A 17,131-nucleotide genomic window follows, 5' to 3' on the forward strand; every position below is an offset into this window, starting at 1 on the left:
AGCCTTGTTAAAAGAGCATATTCTAGGAGAATGGAAGACAGGCTAATTATCAGATCACAGAGCTTAGGAAAGTGGGAAATGAAGAAGAGAAGAAATTGTCGCTCTGGGACTGAGTAAACAGAAAAAGAGACTAAGTAAGGCTTGCTACACCCTGTCACCAATTCACAATCTCCAGGATCTGCAGAGGCCGCTTGGGGAAGACTACCTTATGCAGATAAAATACTCAATGTTCAGTTGTCTTCACTAGTTCAGTATACATTATTGTACCACTATATATATTGTGACTATCATGCTTATGATTCATGTTCTTGTAGATTATTCACAGACATAACTTCCGGGTATCATAACTAAATAGTGTAAATTATTTTGTAAAGTAGATGTTTCTATATTGTCTTGCTTAGAATATATTTGAGTTTTATTGATATTATTTTTACTGCTATTAAAGGCATTTTGGCCTGTTATCTGGATATTGCCTGTTTTAAGTCTGGGGGTAAAAAAAAAAATCTCTAAATTAAATTATCTACAAAGTTACTTTCTATTCCTAAGGAGTTTCTTAGAGAAATTTTCCTGTGACAGATTTTTTATGACCTCAGAAATTTGGTGAAACCATCCCAAGAAAAGAAACTTGGCCCTTGAGTCTAGTATTATGTCTTACCAATAGGAGATTCCCAACAAGCGTTTCCTGGTTGGCTGGCTTCTGAATGCCTTTAAACATTCACACGGCTACTGGCTCCTCCTGTGGGAGATATGTGAGGATACTGGATAAGGCCCCATGTCTTCTAGCCTGGTGTTCAGCAGCATCGGCATTGCATCACTGCAGACCGTGCTACCCACTGATGGCTTACATTCCTCCCCAGCCCACCAGTTTTAGACTTTAACCATAGATCAAAAACCACTAGCTTGTTATTTTCTCCCAAACCTCAGTGTGAATACTTTCACTACAAAATGTTCACTTTGTATTTCACCATAATGAATAGGTGGCACAGTTGTTTTAGCAAATATTGTCATGCCAAGAGTGATGAGCCCAAGGCACAGGGGTAGAAGGATTAACCAAACATAAAAGTTTTAGTAAAGAACAGAGACTTCGGACAGAGACGCAGTGGGCAAGGTCTCATGGGCAGAGTCCCACCCGTGAAAGAGAGTGATGTGGTTCTTGTACGAGAGTTGAGAGAAGTCACCTGGGCAGCCCCCTGAGCCTTTCATGCACGTCAGGTCTGCTCTGAACAGAGTGGAAATGGCAGCTTACTATAACATGGTTAAGGGACACTGGGAATAGGGCTGGTATAAGGTGTGCAAGTCACTGGGCCTGGCTCTAAACAGTAATAACCTAGTGCCGCTGAGTGAGTAATTTTGTTTTTTAGGGGGCTTTGGTTTTGGCCCTTTTGTGGGCTTTTTAAATTTTATTTTATGTTTTATTGCTTTGTGGTGGTGGTAGTGGCATTTAATTTTTTCCCCTCTGGTTTTGGCCTTTTTAAAGTCTCTACAAATATGTTGACACAGCTACATCTTTGAGATATTACTACTGTCATCTGTAATGTAAAGTGTAAAAATCACAGTGTGACCAAAAACAAATCTACTAAACTTGAGAACATAATAAAAAGAATGAAAATGGTCCTGTAGATAATGATACTTCTTCCTATGAGCACAAGGATGCTTCTACAAGTCTGCCTAGTAGGCGTGAGTTCCTTGCATTAAATATATTGCTCACTCTGTGTTCTGCTTAATTGTTCATAAAGCTTTTGAAGTCTGCTCTAAAGTAAGGAGCACATAGTAAATGTTCTGATAACAACACACCCTTTACCTCTAGCATCTCCATCCTGCTACTCCTGCTCACTTCTATAGTGGACGACTATATCTAACAGTCATGTCTGCTGGTTCTAACATAGCTAGGCATAACCTAGGACATCCCTAGGAGATAAATTATCCAGAAGAAAACCATACCTAAAGGTTACAGAAACAAGAGCTGGCCCAGAGGCTCATACACACCTTCTGTCACAGCAGCTCTGGAGGCACGGTCTGTTTCTCTGGGGAAATCTGGGTGCTTTACTCCACAGAAGGTGAAGTAGAATAATGAGGTGCAGGGTCCAGCTGACCTTCTGCGAATTCACCTTGGCAGGCATTTTCATGGAGACACTTCCTCCATGTTTCTGGAGCATCTAAAGATGTAGACAACACATTTAAATTTGGCCACTCAAACCAGAGTCACAAATTTAATACATCTTTTTTGGTTTGGTTTTTCAAGTCAGGGTTTCTCTGGGTAACAGGCCTGGCTGTCCTGGAACTCAGTCTGTAGATTAGAAGACTAGGCTGGCCTTGAATTTAGATTAAAGGTGTGTGCCACCACACCCAGCCATTTAATACAGCTTTAAAGAAAATTCTGAGTTACTTTTATGGCTTATTTAGGCATTTCTATTTCTATTAGGCATATTCTATTTCTATTCTATTTCTATTTCTCTTGTCTCATTTAAGCCAGTTTCAGTTACCACCTTTAAAATATTATTCATCTTGTATTCATGAAGCCAAAAGTCATCTCTAAGAACCAAAAGGGGAACCAAAAATGTTGGACTTAAAAAGGACAGGTCTGTCTCTACTCCGTAAAACCTTAAAGGTTTCACTGTGACTCAGGCCAACAGCTAACTGCACCCCCAAAGGAAACTGCACTTGATAGGAAATAGTCACCATTTCACCAAAGGATATAATATTTGGTTTCCTCTACCTGCACCTCCTTGCCTCTCTGCCTCACCCTATTCAGTAACAACCTTTTGCTCTCTCTTTGAAGGTAGAGTCCATGCAATTTAGAAACACAAATCAGATGGTAACAAGCAAAAGATATGCTAGAGAACGGAAGCCCATATTGCTCTTGTACTGAACAAAAATTAATTGGGAATTTGTTTGCAAGTTCTCTGTTCTATATTAAACCCTCTGTCTTAGTGGTCATGACTTAGTCATCCTTAATGCTGGATAAAGTAGTGTTTCTTGTTTATTCTTTGTCAAGAGTGTTTTAGTTACTATAGGTGATGGAAATTTCCATATAAATTTTAGAATAAACTTACTTATACCTGCAAAAAAGAAAGAAAGAAAGGAAGGAAGGAAGGAAGGAAGGAAGGAAGGAAGGAAGGAAGGAAGGAAGGAAGGAAGGAAGGAAAGGAAAGAAAAGAGGGACAAGCTGAGCTGTAATCTGACAGAGAGTAATATGAAATGAATAAAGTTGTGCTCAATAACCCCCACCCCCACCCCTCCCCGGTCAAGACCTTCTGTTTGTGCCTTATTTCATCCCCAGCACCTGGTAACACGCACAAGGAGGGACAGGATTCTTTTTTTTTTTGAAGGGTTTTTTTTTATTATTCATTTTACATACCAACCACCGTTCACCCCTCCTACTGTTTCCCCCTCCTCAGCCTCCCCCCCAACCCAACCCCCATCCCCTCCTCCAAAGGGTAAGGCCTCCCATGGGAGTCAACAAAGCCTGGTACATTAAGTGGAGACAGAACCAAGCCCCTCTCCCCCTGCATCAAGGCTGAGCAAGGTATCCCGCAATAGGGAATGGGCTTCAAAAAGCCAGCTCATGCACCAGGAATAGATCCTGGTCCCACTGCCTGGGGCCCCTCAAACAGACCCTATTCAACTGTCTCCCACATGCAGAGGGCCTAGTTCGGTCCCATGCAGGCTCCGCAGATGTCGGTCTGGAGTTCACGAGCTCCCACAAGCTTGGTTCAGTTGTCTCTGTAGATTTCCCCATCATGATCTTGACTCCTCTTGCTCATATAATCCCTCCTCCCTCTCTTCGACTGGACTCCCTGAGCTCGGCCTGGTGCTTGACTGTGGATCTCTGCATCTGCTTCCATCAGTTACAAAATGAAGGCTCTATAATGGCAGTTAGGGTAGTCACCAATCTGATTACTGGGGAAGGCCAGTTCAAGCACCCTCTCCACTATTGCTAGTAGTTTTTGCTGGGGTCTTCCTTGTGGATTCCTGGGAATTTCCTAGCACCAGGTTTCTCCCTAACCCCATAATGGCTCCCTCTATCAAGACATCTCTTTCATTGCTCTCCCACTCCGTCCCTCCTCCAGCTCGACCATCCCATTCTCTCATATTCTCATCCTTCATCTACTCCCCTCTACTGCACCCCCTCCCTAGTTTACCAAGGAGATCTCATCTATTTCCCCTTCCCAGGGAAATCCATACATCCCTCTTAGGGTCCTCCTTGTTGTTACCTAGTTTCTCTGGAGCTGTGGGTTGTAGTCTGGTTATCCTTTGCTTTATATCTAGTATCCACTTATGAGTGAGTACATACCATGTTTGTCTTTCTGAGTCTGGGTTACCTCATTCAGGGTGATTTTTTTTTCTAGTTCTGTCTATTTGCCTGCAAATTTCATTATGTCATTGTTTTGTACAGCTGAGTAATACTCCATTGTGTAATTGTACCTCATTTTCTTTATCTTTTCTTTGGTTGAGGGGCATCTAGGTTGTTTCCAAGTTCTGGCTATTAAAAATAACTCTGCTGAGCAAGTGTCCTTGTGCTATGATTGAGCATCCCCTGGGTGTATGCCCAAGTGCCATCATTGGGTCTTAAGGCAAATTGAGTCCCAATTTTCTAAGTCACCATACTGATTTCCAAAGTGGCTGTACAAGTTTGCACTCCCACCAGCAGTGGAGGAGTGTTCCCCGTACTCTGCATCCTCTCCAACATAAGCTGTCATCAGTGTTTTTGATCTTAGCCATTCTGACAGGTGTAAGATGGTATCTCAGTTGTTTTGATTTGCATTCCCTTGATGACTAGGGATGTTGAGCAGTTCCTTAAATGTCTTTCAGCCATTTGAGATTCTTCTGTTGAGAATTCTCTGTTTAGATCTGTAACCCATTTTTTAATTGGATTATTTGGTATTTTGATGTCTAGTTTCTAGAGTTCTTTATATATTTTGGAGATCAGCCCTCTCTGTCAGATGTAGGGTTGGTGAAGATCTATTAAATGAAACTATGAGTGAAATAACCCTTTCCTCTCCAAGTTGCTTTTAGTCATGGTGTTTCATCACAGCAATAATAACCCTAATGTAGACGAATTTCTAAATGGTCTTATTAAGTAAAAAGCATCATCTGGGCTTCAGCAGTGTCCAGTACTACCCACTCCTACAGCTCTACCACCCACAGTATATACACTATTTCTCCAGCTGACTCCACTCTGTGCATTCAATTTCCCTTAGTGGACACCCCAAGATCCTGGCATCTTCAAACATCCTGAGGTCTCCATTCTGACTTAGGTGTCACCTTCACACATCTAGGTCAGACTCAAGGAAAAGGTTTCCAAGACTCTCCTTGCAGGGAATTCAACCATGTCACATATCAGCTTTACAAAACCTTGGTGCAAGTCGCCATAACTCTGTAGTTCATGCATTTTGTTTTTCCTGCAGATCCATATCCATATATACAATGCTGCCATGTTCTGTGGCCAGCTCAAGATGTAGTTTGGCTCCCTTCTCTTATAGTTGTAGTGGCTGAACCTAGGGCGTTGTTTTCAAGAAGAGACTTCAGCTGTATTCTAGATTGAAGCTGTCTCCTTTCAAATGAGTTTGTACTTCACAATGTGGAGTCTTTGAGGGATGCGGCCATGCTATCAAGATACCTTTCCTGCCGGGCGGTGGTGGCGCACGCCTTTAATCCCAGCACTCGGGAGGCAGAGGCAGGTGGATCTCTGTGAGTTCGAGGCCAGCCTGGTCTACAGAGCGAGATCCAGGAAAGGCGCAAAGCTACACAAAGAAACCCTGTCTCGAAAAACCAAAAGAAGAAGAAGAAGAAGAAGAAGAAGAAGAAGAAGAAGAAGAAGAAGAAGAAGAAGAAGAAGAAGACGACGAAGAAGAAGAAGCAGAAGCAGAAGCAGCCACAGCCTGGATGCTATGCTGTCTTGAAATTTGAAGTTCCCTCTGCTGAGCAACTTAGTCTATTAGTTTTTAATTCAGCCTCACCCAAACACTCAGGGCTCTGGCAGAACGCAGTCACATTCTATTCCAGAATGTAGCATGAAGAGCCCTATGCCAGTTCTCAACAGAGGCTTTCCCTTCTGAAATCTCATGACAGGCACACATGGTTCGCATTTCTCTTGGCAGTCTGTTCTCAACTCTCCTCAGAATAATCTATTAAGTTCAGTTTACAGCATTCAAGGCTTCTCTAGCCTGTAGCTCCAAACTCTTCCACATTTCTCCTGCATATCAGTTCCAAAGACCTCTGCTCATATGGTCAGGTTTATCACAGCCACACCCTCACTACTCAGTACCAATTTTCCTCTATCTGTTACTTTTTGGTGCTCTGGGGGAAAAAAACCGATTTCTTTGGTTCAGAGTTTGAAGGCACAGTCCCTCATGTCAGGGAAGGCCTGGTGTCAAGAGCGTAAGTCACACTGCACCTGTATTAGGGAAGCAGAGAGCCGTGAATGCTGGTGTTCAGCTTGCTTTCTTCTCTTTATTCAGTCTAGGATTCCGACCCATGGGATGATGCCGTCCACATAAGAAACTCCCTCAGAAACCTGCCTAGAGATCTGTCTCCCAGGTGAATCTAGGCCCTGTCAAGATGACAGTATTGAGAGTCATAGCCATTTAGAAAGGAAGCTGGTTCATGGTTTGGGGGTACAGTCCATAATGGTGGGGTGTTGGGGCAGTCATGGTGTTGTTCACTACAACAGCTATCCTAAGGGAAACATAAGCACACACACATGTATGTGGATATATCCTTGTTTTCATGGACCCAAACTAAATAAATAAATGTAATTGTCTGGGTTGGGGATTTAGCTCAGTGGTAGAGCACTTGCCTAGCAAGCGCAAGGCCCTGGGTTCGATCCTCAACTCAAAAAAAAAAGAAAAAAAGAAATGTAATTGTCAAAAATCTTTAGGTGTGCTACTTTGTAAAATGAAAACAGAACTCTTCATAATCCTATGAAAATTAAATGAGACAATGCATATTTAAAAATTTATAGTCATTGTACTCTGTAATTCAACCACTAGGGGGAAGTAGAGGCTCATAATCCTAATGCTATGGTTGCACTGTCCCCCTACAGCAGCAGAACTTAGGAATTTGTAAAAGCTGTAATTTCCCCAGCTTCCACACCCCAAAACCACTTAATCAGCATCTTTTGAGGGGAGGAGCTTAGTAACCTACTTTCCTGAGTCCTCCGGGTTATTCTCATGCACTCTGAAGTTAGGAAGCACAACACATACCTGTGTTATTCACTAGTCTGCTGCCTTGGCAGAAAGATGAGCAAAAGAAAATAGTAACAACTGTAATTTACTAACTATTGCTAATTACTATGACAGCTACACTAAATGACATATAAACACAGATACATATAGAGGATGTATCATCATTCTCACAAAAGTCTATGGGATAGTTATTTGAATTCCATTTTTAAAAGAAGAAATGATCTTAAATTGAATTACCTTGCCTGATGCTAATTCAGTCACTTAAGAGTTTGTATTTCCGTGCTAGAAACCCCATCCAATGACTGAGGGATCTAGATGCAGAGATCCACGGCTAGGCCCCGGGTGGAGCTCCGGGAGTCCAATTAGCGAGAAAGAGGAGGGTTTATATGAGCGAGAATTGTTGAGACCAAGGTTGGATAAAGCACAGGGACAAATAGCCAAATGAATGGAAACACATGAACTATGAACCAATGGCTGAGGGGTCACCAACTGGATCAGGCCCTCTGAATGGGTGAGACAGTTAATTGGCTTGATCTGTTTGGGAGGCATCCAGGCAGTGGAACCAGGTCCTGTGCTCATTGCATGAGTTGGCTGTTTGAAACCTGGAGCTTATGCAGGGTCGCTTGGCTCGGCCTGGGAGCAGGGGACTGGACCTGCCTGGACTGAGTCTACCAGGTTGATTTCAGTCCTCGGGGGGAGGCTTTGCCCTGGAGGAGGTGGGAATGGGGGGTGGGCTGGGGGGAAGGGGAGGGGGGGAGGGGGGAGAACAAGGGAATCCGTGGCTGATATGTAGAACTAAATTATATTGTAAAATAAAATAAAGAGTTTGTATTTCAACTTGGGTCACTAAAGTTACCTACTAGACTAATATACACAGCCAAGACCTGGAAAGTCCACCCACTGTTCCCAGTCAGAAGTACCTACATGTTTGGCTTCTGACTCAGCAGTTACTTTCCATAGTGCCCTTCGGTAAACACATCAATTGGCCATGGTTTCCTGCCGTAAGGTTTCTTTGTGTGTGACCAGTTATTATTCTGAAATTGCCCTACCATTTATGTGAGCGCTTTCTACTTGGACAAAGCTGTATAAAGTTTTTTGTTTTTTAGTTTTGTTTCGTCTTTTTGAGGGGGCATAATTTGTTTTCTTTTGTTTGCAATGCTGGACATCAAACTCGAGGCCTTAAACATGATACGCAAGCACTTAGTACACCTCCTGCTTCCATACATTGGGTGCTACATGCTATGGGCCTGACCTTTGTCCTAAATTTTAAATGTGAAATGACAAAGATTTCCCAAATATGTACTCATATAAACTTAGTGATGAATGCACCACTACATCATGCTTACAAACTGTTTGCCAATAATAAGTTATATTTAATTTACATATAAGAAGATTAAACACGGGCTGGAGAGATGGCTCAGAGGTTAAGAGCACTGGCTTCTTTTCCAGAGGTCCTGAGTTCAATTCCCAGCACCCACATGGTGGCTCACAACCATCTATAATGAGATCTGATACCCTCTTCTAGCCTGCAAGTCTATATGTAGACAGAACACTGTATACATAATAAATAAAACTCTAAAAAACATTTATAAAAAAAGATTAAACACAAGCAAAAATGTTCCAATAAATTATTTCACACAGGTGTATATATGCTTATGAATCTATTTAATTGTTCAAACTGTGCTAGAGAATACATATTTAGGAATACAAATTTCATTAGACTCAGCTGCAACACAGAAGACTCCTCTAAGAATTTCAGACAATAATCTGATTGTCAAAAAATTTATCAAAAAAAAAATCAAGTGCCAAGTCTGTGTTATATGAAAATACATTTTTTTCATTTGTGCATCAAATCATATCACTTTCAGCAAAATGGTTTTGTAAATAGTTCCAAAATGTGTCCTTTACAGCTTCTAGTAAAGATATATAATTGCCCTGTGTTTATGTGTATGTTTTCTCTACACAGTGAGACATTAAGAGAGAGAATAGTACAGAATGTGCAGAAGTTCCAGCTCTCCACGGCAAAGTAAGAAAGAAAAGGGATTTAATTTAATTACGTCTCTTGACTTTTACTCTTGGAATTTTACTTTCTCCCCTTGTTTACATTTTTAAACACTAGAAAATGAACTCTTGAAAATACCTCCTCAGGCAGACATGAGGATTTAATACTGAGACTCGAGAAGGAATTACATAATAATGACAGCAATGTTGATATTTTAACTATTTTAAGGGAATGTTAGTTTTATACCATCCAAAAGGAAAAAAAAATCCTGGTTTCAAATTCATTCGCAGTAAGGATAACTTCTGGGTTCAAATGGAGAGCCCCTAAAGACAGAGTTGCAGAGTGAGTAATGACTCAAACTAGTCGGGGTAGCAGGAGTCAGGGGTCAGAGCTGTGGTCACCATTTTAGTCTCACCACGGTACGTAAGTGGGACCATAGCTGTGTAACACCTATTTCTGTTGTACATGTAGCAGGTCTCGGGAACAGCACTGTCTTCGCTGCAGAGAGTGCTCTGGCTGGCAGTAACAACCTGATTATCCAGCTCCACTTCCACAGGATCGCATTTCTTACAGCTGGAAAAAAACATAGGCATTAGAAATCCCCCAGTCAATATTATCTTAATATACAAGTCACTATAAATGTTTATCTGACGTCTGTTAGTTCTTGTAGCTCTAATCTACAATAAATGATGAGTCTTTCCAGACCTAATCATCTGCAAAACAAAGAACACTTTATAAAATTCTTTAATCATCCCTGTACAAAAAGTATGTGAAAGTAAGCAATATCATTAATGATATGATGATACAATCATCTTACCTACACTATCCAGCAGCTTCCATTGTGTTAGTTTCTCCATAGCTGTAAGTTTGTTTCAATGAATTCAGTTTCAGTGACAAGAGGAATATATATATATATATTATATATGTAGATATACATATATCATAGATGCGGATCTACATGTACAGACAGATATATTTAGGGAACAGTGTTTCACTATATTGCTCATGCTGGCCTGGAACCATCACTCCTCCTAACCCTGCACCATCCTCTTGAGGGAATTTTCAGGAGGTGTTTTTTGGTGTGGTTTTTTGAGACAGGGTTTCTCTGTGTAGTTCTGGCTGTCCTGCAATTTATTCTGTAGACCAGGCTGCCCTTGAACTCAGAGATCTGCCTGGCTCTGCCTCCCGAGTGCCAGGATTAAAGGCATGTGCCACCATGCCCAGTGAGGGACCTTTTTTTTTTAACTGTTTAACATTGGATTCTATCATCTGCAAAGAAACACATGCATGCTAAAACCTAAAGCTACTTATTTAAATGTGGAGATAAATCAGCGCCTTCTGTATAAATAACAATAATTTCTTCTTTGGAATAAAGTTATTGCTACTATTTTCCTATGACCAAGTTTTATGAAGTTCTGGTACCTAGTCATTAACATAGGATCAGTGTATTCAAAAGGTCAGACATTTGTCAATGTCTTATATCCCAATGTATTTTCAGAAATATCATTATTAATAAAGTTAATTAAAAGTAATTAACTTCAACATATGTAAGTATGAAGGAAAATCTTACAGGTCCGACAAATGGTACACAAATTTCGTTCTCAGTGGAGAGGTGGGATCCGAGATATTCTCCCTGTTGTTCAGAGGGACGCTAAAAGGAGAGAGAGAAAACAGTAAAACAATAAATACAAATATTGTTGTTTCTGGTGGTAATGTCTTAAGGGATTAGTATTTACTATTTAACTTATTATGACTTCACTCAATTGTAAACTATTACTCAGGTTTCACAATAATTTGTTATACTTTATCAGTTTCTTGACTATAATCTAGTTGTTTTCCTAATTTATATAGGGCGATGTGTGGAGTGTAGAAGGTGTTCTTTGTAGAATGAACAGGCAAAAAATATATTATCTATATTTTTAAAGATACATAAATTATAAATTTATTTTTATTCATTTTTTTATGTGCATAGGTGTTTTGTTTGCATGCATGTCTGTGTGCACCTTATTCATGTAATACCTCTGGGGGCATGTTTTATTTTATGGGTTTTTTTTAGGAAGGAGTTTTCCACCTGGTTTTGTTTGGGAGTGGGTTTTATTGTGTTTTCATTTATTCTCTTATTTTGGAGGGATTGTTTGGTGTAGTTTTATTGTTTGAGTATTGAGATGGTATTTCATATAGCTCAGGTTTGCTTCAAACTCACTTTGTAGCAAAGGATGACCTTGAACTCCTGATTCTTTTGCCTCCATCTCCCAAAGGCTGAGACTACTCAAGTGTGTCACCATTCCCAGTTCAGCATGGACTACTTTATATACTTTATATTGTATTCCCAGTACTAACCCTCAACATTAGCTCTTCACTAAATAAAGATTTTTTTGAATTAATAAATCTATGATTTGATTTTATTATAAAGGCTCTTATGATATTAGAAAAGGCTTTTTAACGTTTGTTTATTTATTTATTATATGTATGTGTTGATGGTGAGTGTGCTCATGCCACAGCACCTGTGTGGAGGTCAGAGGGTAACTGTGGGAATCAGTCCTCTCCTTCCACCGTGCCGTGTCCTGGAGACCAAATCCAAGTCATCTGGCTTGGCAGCAAACACTTTAATGCAGTGAGCCACCTCATTAACTCAAAAAAAGATTTTAAATGATGGGAATGACAGGGAAATAAACATTGATAAGGGTCTACTGTGAGCCAAACACTGTTCTTGTATAAATTTATATTATGTAGTCTAAGCCCCAAATACATACATATCTATACATGATTACCCTTTTTCACAGCTCAGGAATAAGGTTCAAAGTAAGTACATAACTTCCATAAAGCCACGCCATTACAGTAAGTACTAGACTTGGGAAGGTGCCGTAACGGCCCAGCAGTGGCAATGTCCTTAAAAAACACACAAGAAACATCAGTACGCATCAGCTAAGTGTCTGAAGTAAGTAAATTATCTGATTTCAGTAAATGATACAAGTAAAAGATGAATTAGAAAAATCCTGGAAGCTACCTAAACAATTGTCCCCCTGGGGATTCAAACATAAGTGGTTCTTCAACATGGTTTATGTGTAATGTCATGGACTAATTCCCTTTCATTGCATGTCTGTGAGAATCTATAACTTTCAACGAGTTTTGTGGGCAAAATCTGAGCAAAAACGTCTGCCCTGGACTTCTGTAAAATTTCTTCAGCTTGTTAACAAAATTCAACTTCAGTTAAGTCATGATTCAATCTCATTAAAGGGGCTACACATCAAAAGCGGATTCAAGACACTGCATTTAAACCAGGCAGGCCCTTGACGACCCCTCCCTGCTAAAGAGAGCTGCTTCTGAAAATTCCCCTGGGAATCAACGCTAAATCAAGACACAGAGACTGGAGAAGGGTTAGCCAAGCTGAGAGGGCTGACAGAAATAACTTTTGCACAGAGAGGACCGACCCAGTAGAAGTAAAAACACAATAAAAAGATGTAAAAAACAGGTAGAAAACACTGTGAACGTAGGGAAATAAAGACACACTACAGGATTCCTGGGTGGGGTTGTTTGTTTGTTTGTTTTTAACACAAAGTAAAGTGCACAATCTTCAGAGTTAAGCTAAGCTTTGTAGAGAGGGAAGGTACATTTGTAACAATATTGATAACAATCCTGGGGACAGCACCAAATGCATTTTATCAGGACAGTGACACAATGTTAATAGACACATAGTTAAGTAAATAATAGTACTGCTTAAATATGTGACAGAAACTATACAATCTTTAAAAAGAATAGACATTCTCAGTTTTTAAACAATAATCCTATGAAGTAGGCTCATTTTTTCTTCTATTTAAAGGTAAGAAATTTTAGGTTTGGAGTGGACAAATAATTTGATTATTTGTGAGAGTACAGTTACAAACTGATGCAGCCAGACTTTGAAACAATTTTTAAACATTATACTTTCCCCATTGATAGCTAAAATTGATTGCTATGTTCTTTTCCTACAATAGGTATTTGATTGGATAAAACTATTAAGGTAGGAGCACTTAGCAAGGAAAATTAATCACTGGTTGGATGAAGTAGAAATCTTATTTCTCAAGTGTTATCAGTATCCTTGCTATTGATTAAGAGCTACCAAGTATGTAAGTCTGGGCTGTATGTGAAATGAAATGAATGGCTCTGAGTCCAGTCTGAGTGGAAAGTCAATCTGTCAGCTTTAGTCAGTCTGCTTTATGAAGACAGTGTAAAATACTCACTAGTCCACAATTATAGAACAAAGTCGAGGGTTTACCATTACCTGAAGGTGCAGCCTGAGCTGACTAAGAACGACTGAAGAGATTCAAACTGAAAGCGTGCATATACACCGGCACGTCGGTGACTAAGTAGAAACCTCTGGTTTCCTTCACTTCTGCCCTCAACTTCTGTAAAGTTCCCTCCAGCTTGTTAACAAAATTCAACTTCAGTTAAGTCATGATTCAATCTCATTAAAGGTGCTACACATCAAAAGTGGATCAAGACACTGCATTTAAACCAGGCAACCCCCTTGAAGACCCCTCCCTGCTCTAGGGAGCTCGAAAAGAACAGAAATGTGAATGTCACATACACAATTCGGATATTTCTCTCCACAATGTCCTCATTAGGATCCTCGGTGGACCGGATGATCCTGGAAGTAACTCGGGTACACATGCATTTGTTGTCAGCAAGCAGGATCTTTTCATCATCACCTTGGGTTTGAAAGGTGAAATGTATCATGAAAAAAGAAAACACAGACCTATGTTGTCCTGGGTGTCGTGGTGCAGGCCCATAAGCCCAGTGCTTAGAAAATTCAGGAGGAAGGATGGGGAATTCCAGGGCTACCTAGTAAATTCTAAGACAGTCTGTATTACATAAAGAGATATTGTCTCTCTCAAAAAAAAAGTGCATGTGTTTTAAGATGAGTTACTTTGCTTTTCTTGCCTGAATATATAAGAAGTCTCATGCAGCCCAGGCTGGCCTGAAACTCACTTTGCAGCTGTGGCTGGTTTTGAACTCTCCATCCCCTGCTTCTACCTCCTGAAGTCCTGAGGTTACAAGTGCATGCCACTACACCTGGATCAAAAACTTTCATTTTTATTATTCATCAGTTCCAGTCTATTTGTTTCCTTTTAAAATCTAAAAGAATAAAAGAAGACTAAATACAATCTAAAGAGAATTTTCTTTTTCTTCATTGCAAAAATTAATGAGAAGCTAAAGCTGGGCAGTGGTGGTGCACATCTTTAATCCCAGCACTCAGGAGGTAGAGCCAGGAGGATCTCTGCGAGTTCGAGGCCAGCCTGGTCTACAGAGTGAGATCCAGGACGGGCACCAAAACTACACAAAGAACCCTGTCTCGAAAAATCGAAAAACCAAAAAGAAGAAGAAGAAGCAGCAGCAGCAGCTAGGCTGAAAGAATTCTGATTTCTATCTAATGCTTCTAATTTTTTTAATGATGTCACCTAGTAAAAATCAATAATAAACACCAAGATGAAAGATAAAACAGAAACCTACACTATTCCTCAATCAAAGCAAATACTTGAAAGTAAACAATGTGAAGCATTTACAAATCCAACTGGAAACACTGAGTCATTCCAGAATTCTCATTTCTTTTTGTAAAAATTTTCCCTTAAATTGTATTGGAACAAGCATCTTTTCTCCCAAGACTAAGTTATTTTGTAATCTTTAATGTTCTCCACCCAAACTTTCCTAAACTATCTATATTGTTTTTCATAATAATAATCACAGTACACAGATCCAACCAAAAAGAGCAACAAGAGCTATATTAATATTTCTTAGAAGAATTTTTTTAAAGGAGAGAATGGATATCAATGAAAAACACTGTCTGCAAAGTTTTGCTGCAAAAACAATTTAGAAAATATTGTTAGGTATGAGTTCAGTTTAATATACAATATCATTATACAGAAAAATTAGTAAATATATCAGTACATATTAAAGCTTTAACTTTGAGAGTCAATATTCATTCTCTGATCCATGACTCAAAAAGATGTAAATATTGCAAAGAATAAACAAAGAAAAATTCTAATTATATGATGTTGAATCAATAACAGATCATCTAAGAGCCAGTAATGGTCTTATTTTAATAGTTCTAGTTAAATAATAATGATGCACAATATTCTTTTTTCTATAACTTCAGGTATGCAACCTTTAAAATCCACCCCCATTGAGTTTCAACTAAAAAACTTATGAAGAATTAGTACAGACAGTCAAACTATAAAGGTTAAAGGGTCAGGACAGAGACCATTCTACTTGGAGACCTAACTATTCCTGAAAGTTAGCTCCCAAAGCAGAGAGAACTTAATTGAGATTCAGTCTTAATGGTAATAACTACTTCACAATTTTAAGATTGCTGTTATTGCATTCTTAATTGTTTGAAGAACAATGTGCTAGTATGCTATTATTCATAAATTCTTAATAAACCATCAAAAACAAGTCTTATGGTGCTGGAGAAGAGATGTCAGGGGGCAATTTAAGATAATGATATAGCACTTATTAATTCTCTAAAAAGGGCAAAATAATTCAAATGGTGTTCTCTTCCTTACATCTGTGTCTATAACTCTTAAATGCTTCTCTTAATGAAAATATACATGAGTATGTAATGTCTGATCAGAGATATACATTAACAGCCAAGAAAATTACTTCATTAGTAAGTATTAAATAGAAAATAGCCACACTCAATAAGGCATACTTATTTCCTTTCCAGAAACATAAGAGACCATCATTACTACTCATATATTTTTTAAAAATTAGTCAGCTTAATATATCTACCAGAAAATGTACAAAAACTCTTTATTTACCAAGACCTAGACTGTAACATTTTCTCCCTAAAATTAAGCCCTTTTCCTAACAAGTTATTTTATTTAAAAGTATCTGAGACATGGTAGATGTGCAATAAAGTATTTGCTAAATTGAATTGCATTCAAACAAATAGAATTACACAGCACTGTGTTGTGGATATGACTTCAATGGGTTCACTAAAGGTGGCTCCATGTTGCCAACAAAACAAGATAGTAGTTAGGAATGGGGGCTATGCGGTCAAATTGCCCAAGTCTACCTGCCACTTGCTACTGCGAGCTTAGGTAAGGTATTTCACCTCAGTGCCAAGTGTTTCAACTTGCTAGAAATAATAGAAGGATGCATAAAAGGGTATTGTGAAAATTAAGTGGAATACTGCAGGTAAAGCTTTTAGCACAATACCAAAATATCATATTACACAGTTCAATAAGGTAGAGCTGGTATGCCAGGTATGATGGCACATGCCTGCAATCCCAGCAGAGGCAGAGGAATTTGGACTTTGAGACCATCCTGGTCTACATAGTGAGATCCTGTCTCAAAAAACAGGAGATGGAGAACAACTATTTTATATATAGCTACATCTGTTTTATATAGACATGCTTACAGATATATAAACTTGTTTGAAAACACAAGTGTATATATACTCATATGTTTTGTTACTAGTATTTTATATTTTAAATATTATTTTTGAAATGTATTATTCATGTTATTAATAAAATATAAAGTGATTATGCTTAATGACATTTCTGTCTTGAAATAAGGATACACTTCTCTATTCAGAACATGTCCCTTGATACAGTTGTCAGGGAGATGAAAAACAAAATATCAGAAGTTCACACATCCTGAACAACACTAAACATTTTTAAAGGTTATGATATAAGGAAGTTATTGAAACTGATTCCATTTCTCTGGAGAGATAAGATAAAAATATATTCTATATCATAATTACCAGTTATTACTTCACTTCTTTAGAATAGTAATTAAGGAGACTCATGGAGAGGACTATTGATTTTTAAAGTTAAACATTGAAATTTATGTGTGTCTACCTGTATGTACCCCAAAATATTTATTTTCTTATGCTATAGACCGAGGTAGCCAAACAGAAGAAAAAAGAACAAAGAATACAATGAGCATTGTCTGTGTAAGATTA

The 17,131-nt window shown here is 38.9% G+C and overlaps 1 protein-coding gene across 7 annotated transcripts in view; it reads right to left on the reverse strand.

Moving 5' to 3' along the window:
* Nucleotides 1–8,835: 8,835 nt before the first annotated feature.
* Jchain (joining chain of multimeric IgA and IgM) overlaps nucleotides 8,836–17,131 on the reverse strand; it is a 28,260-nt gene continuing 19,964 nt past the window's right edge. For all 7 annotated transcript variants that reach the window (XM_052735314.1, XM_052735315.1, XM_052735316.1 and 4 more), the window contains 3 exons: nucleotides 13,757–13,877; nucleotides 10,760–10,840; nucleotides 8,836–9,762 (listed from right to left, as the gene is read on the reverse strand). In XM_052735314.1, the coding sequence (XP_052591274.1) occupies nucleotides 9,549–9,762; nucleotides 10,760–10,840; nucleotides 13,757–13,877 (416 nt within the window). In that variant the 3' untranslated portion in view covers nucleotides 8,836–9,548. The remainder of the gene's footprint in view (nucleotides 9,763–10,759; nucleotides 10,841–13,756; nucleotides 13,878–17,131) is intronic.

Source organism: Peromyscus californicus, unplaced genomic scaffold (genome assembly GCF_007827085.1).
Source record: "Peromyscus californicus insignis strain IS unplaced genomic scaffold, ASM782708v3 Scaffold_13__1_contigs__length_99412109, whole genome shotgun sequence".
In the NCBI taxonomy this organism is placed as follows: Eukaryota; Metazoa; Chordata; class Mammalia; order Rodentia; family Cricetidae; genus Peromyscus; species Peromyscus californicus.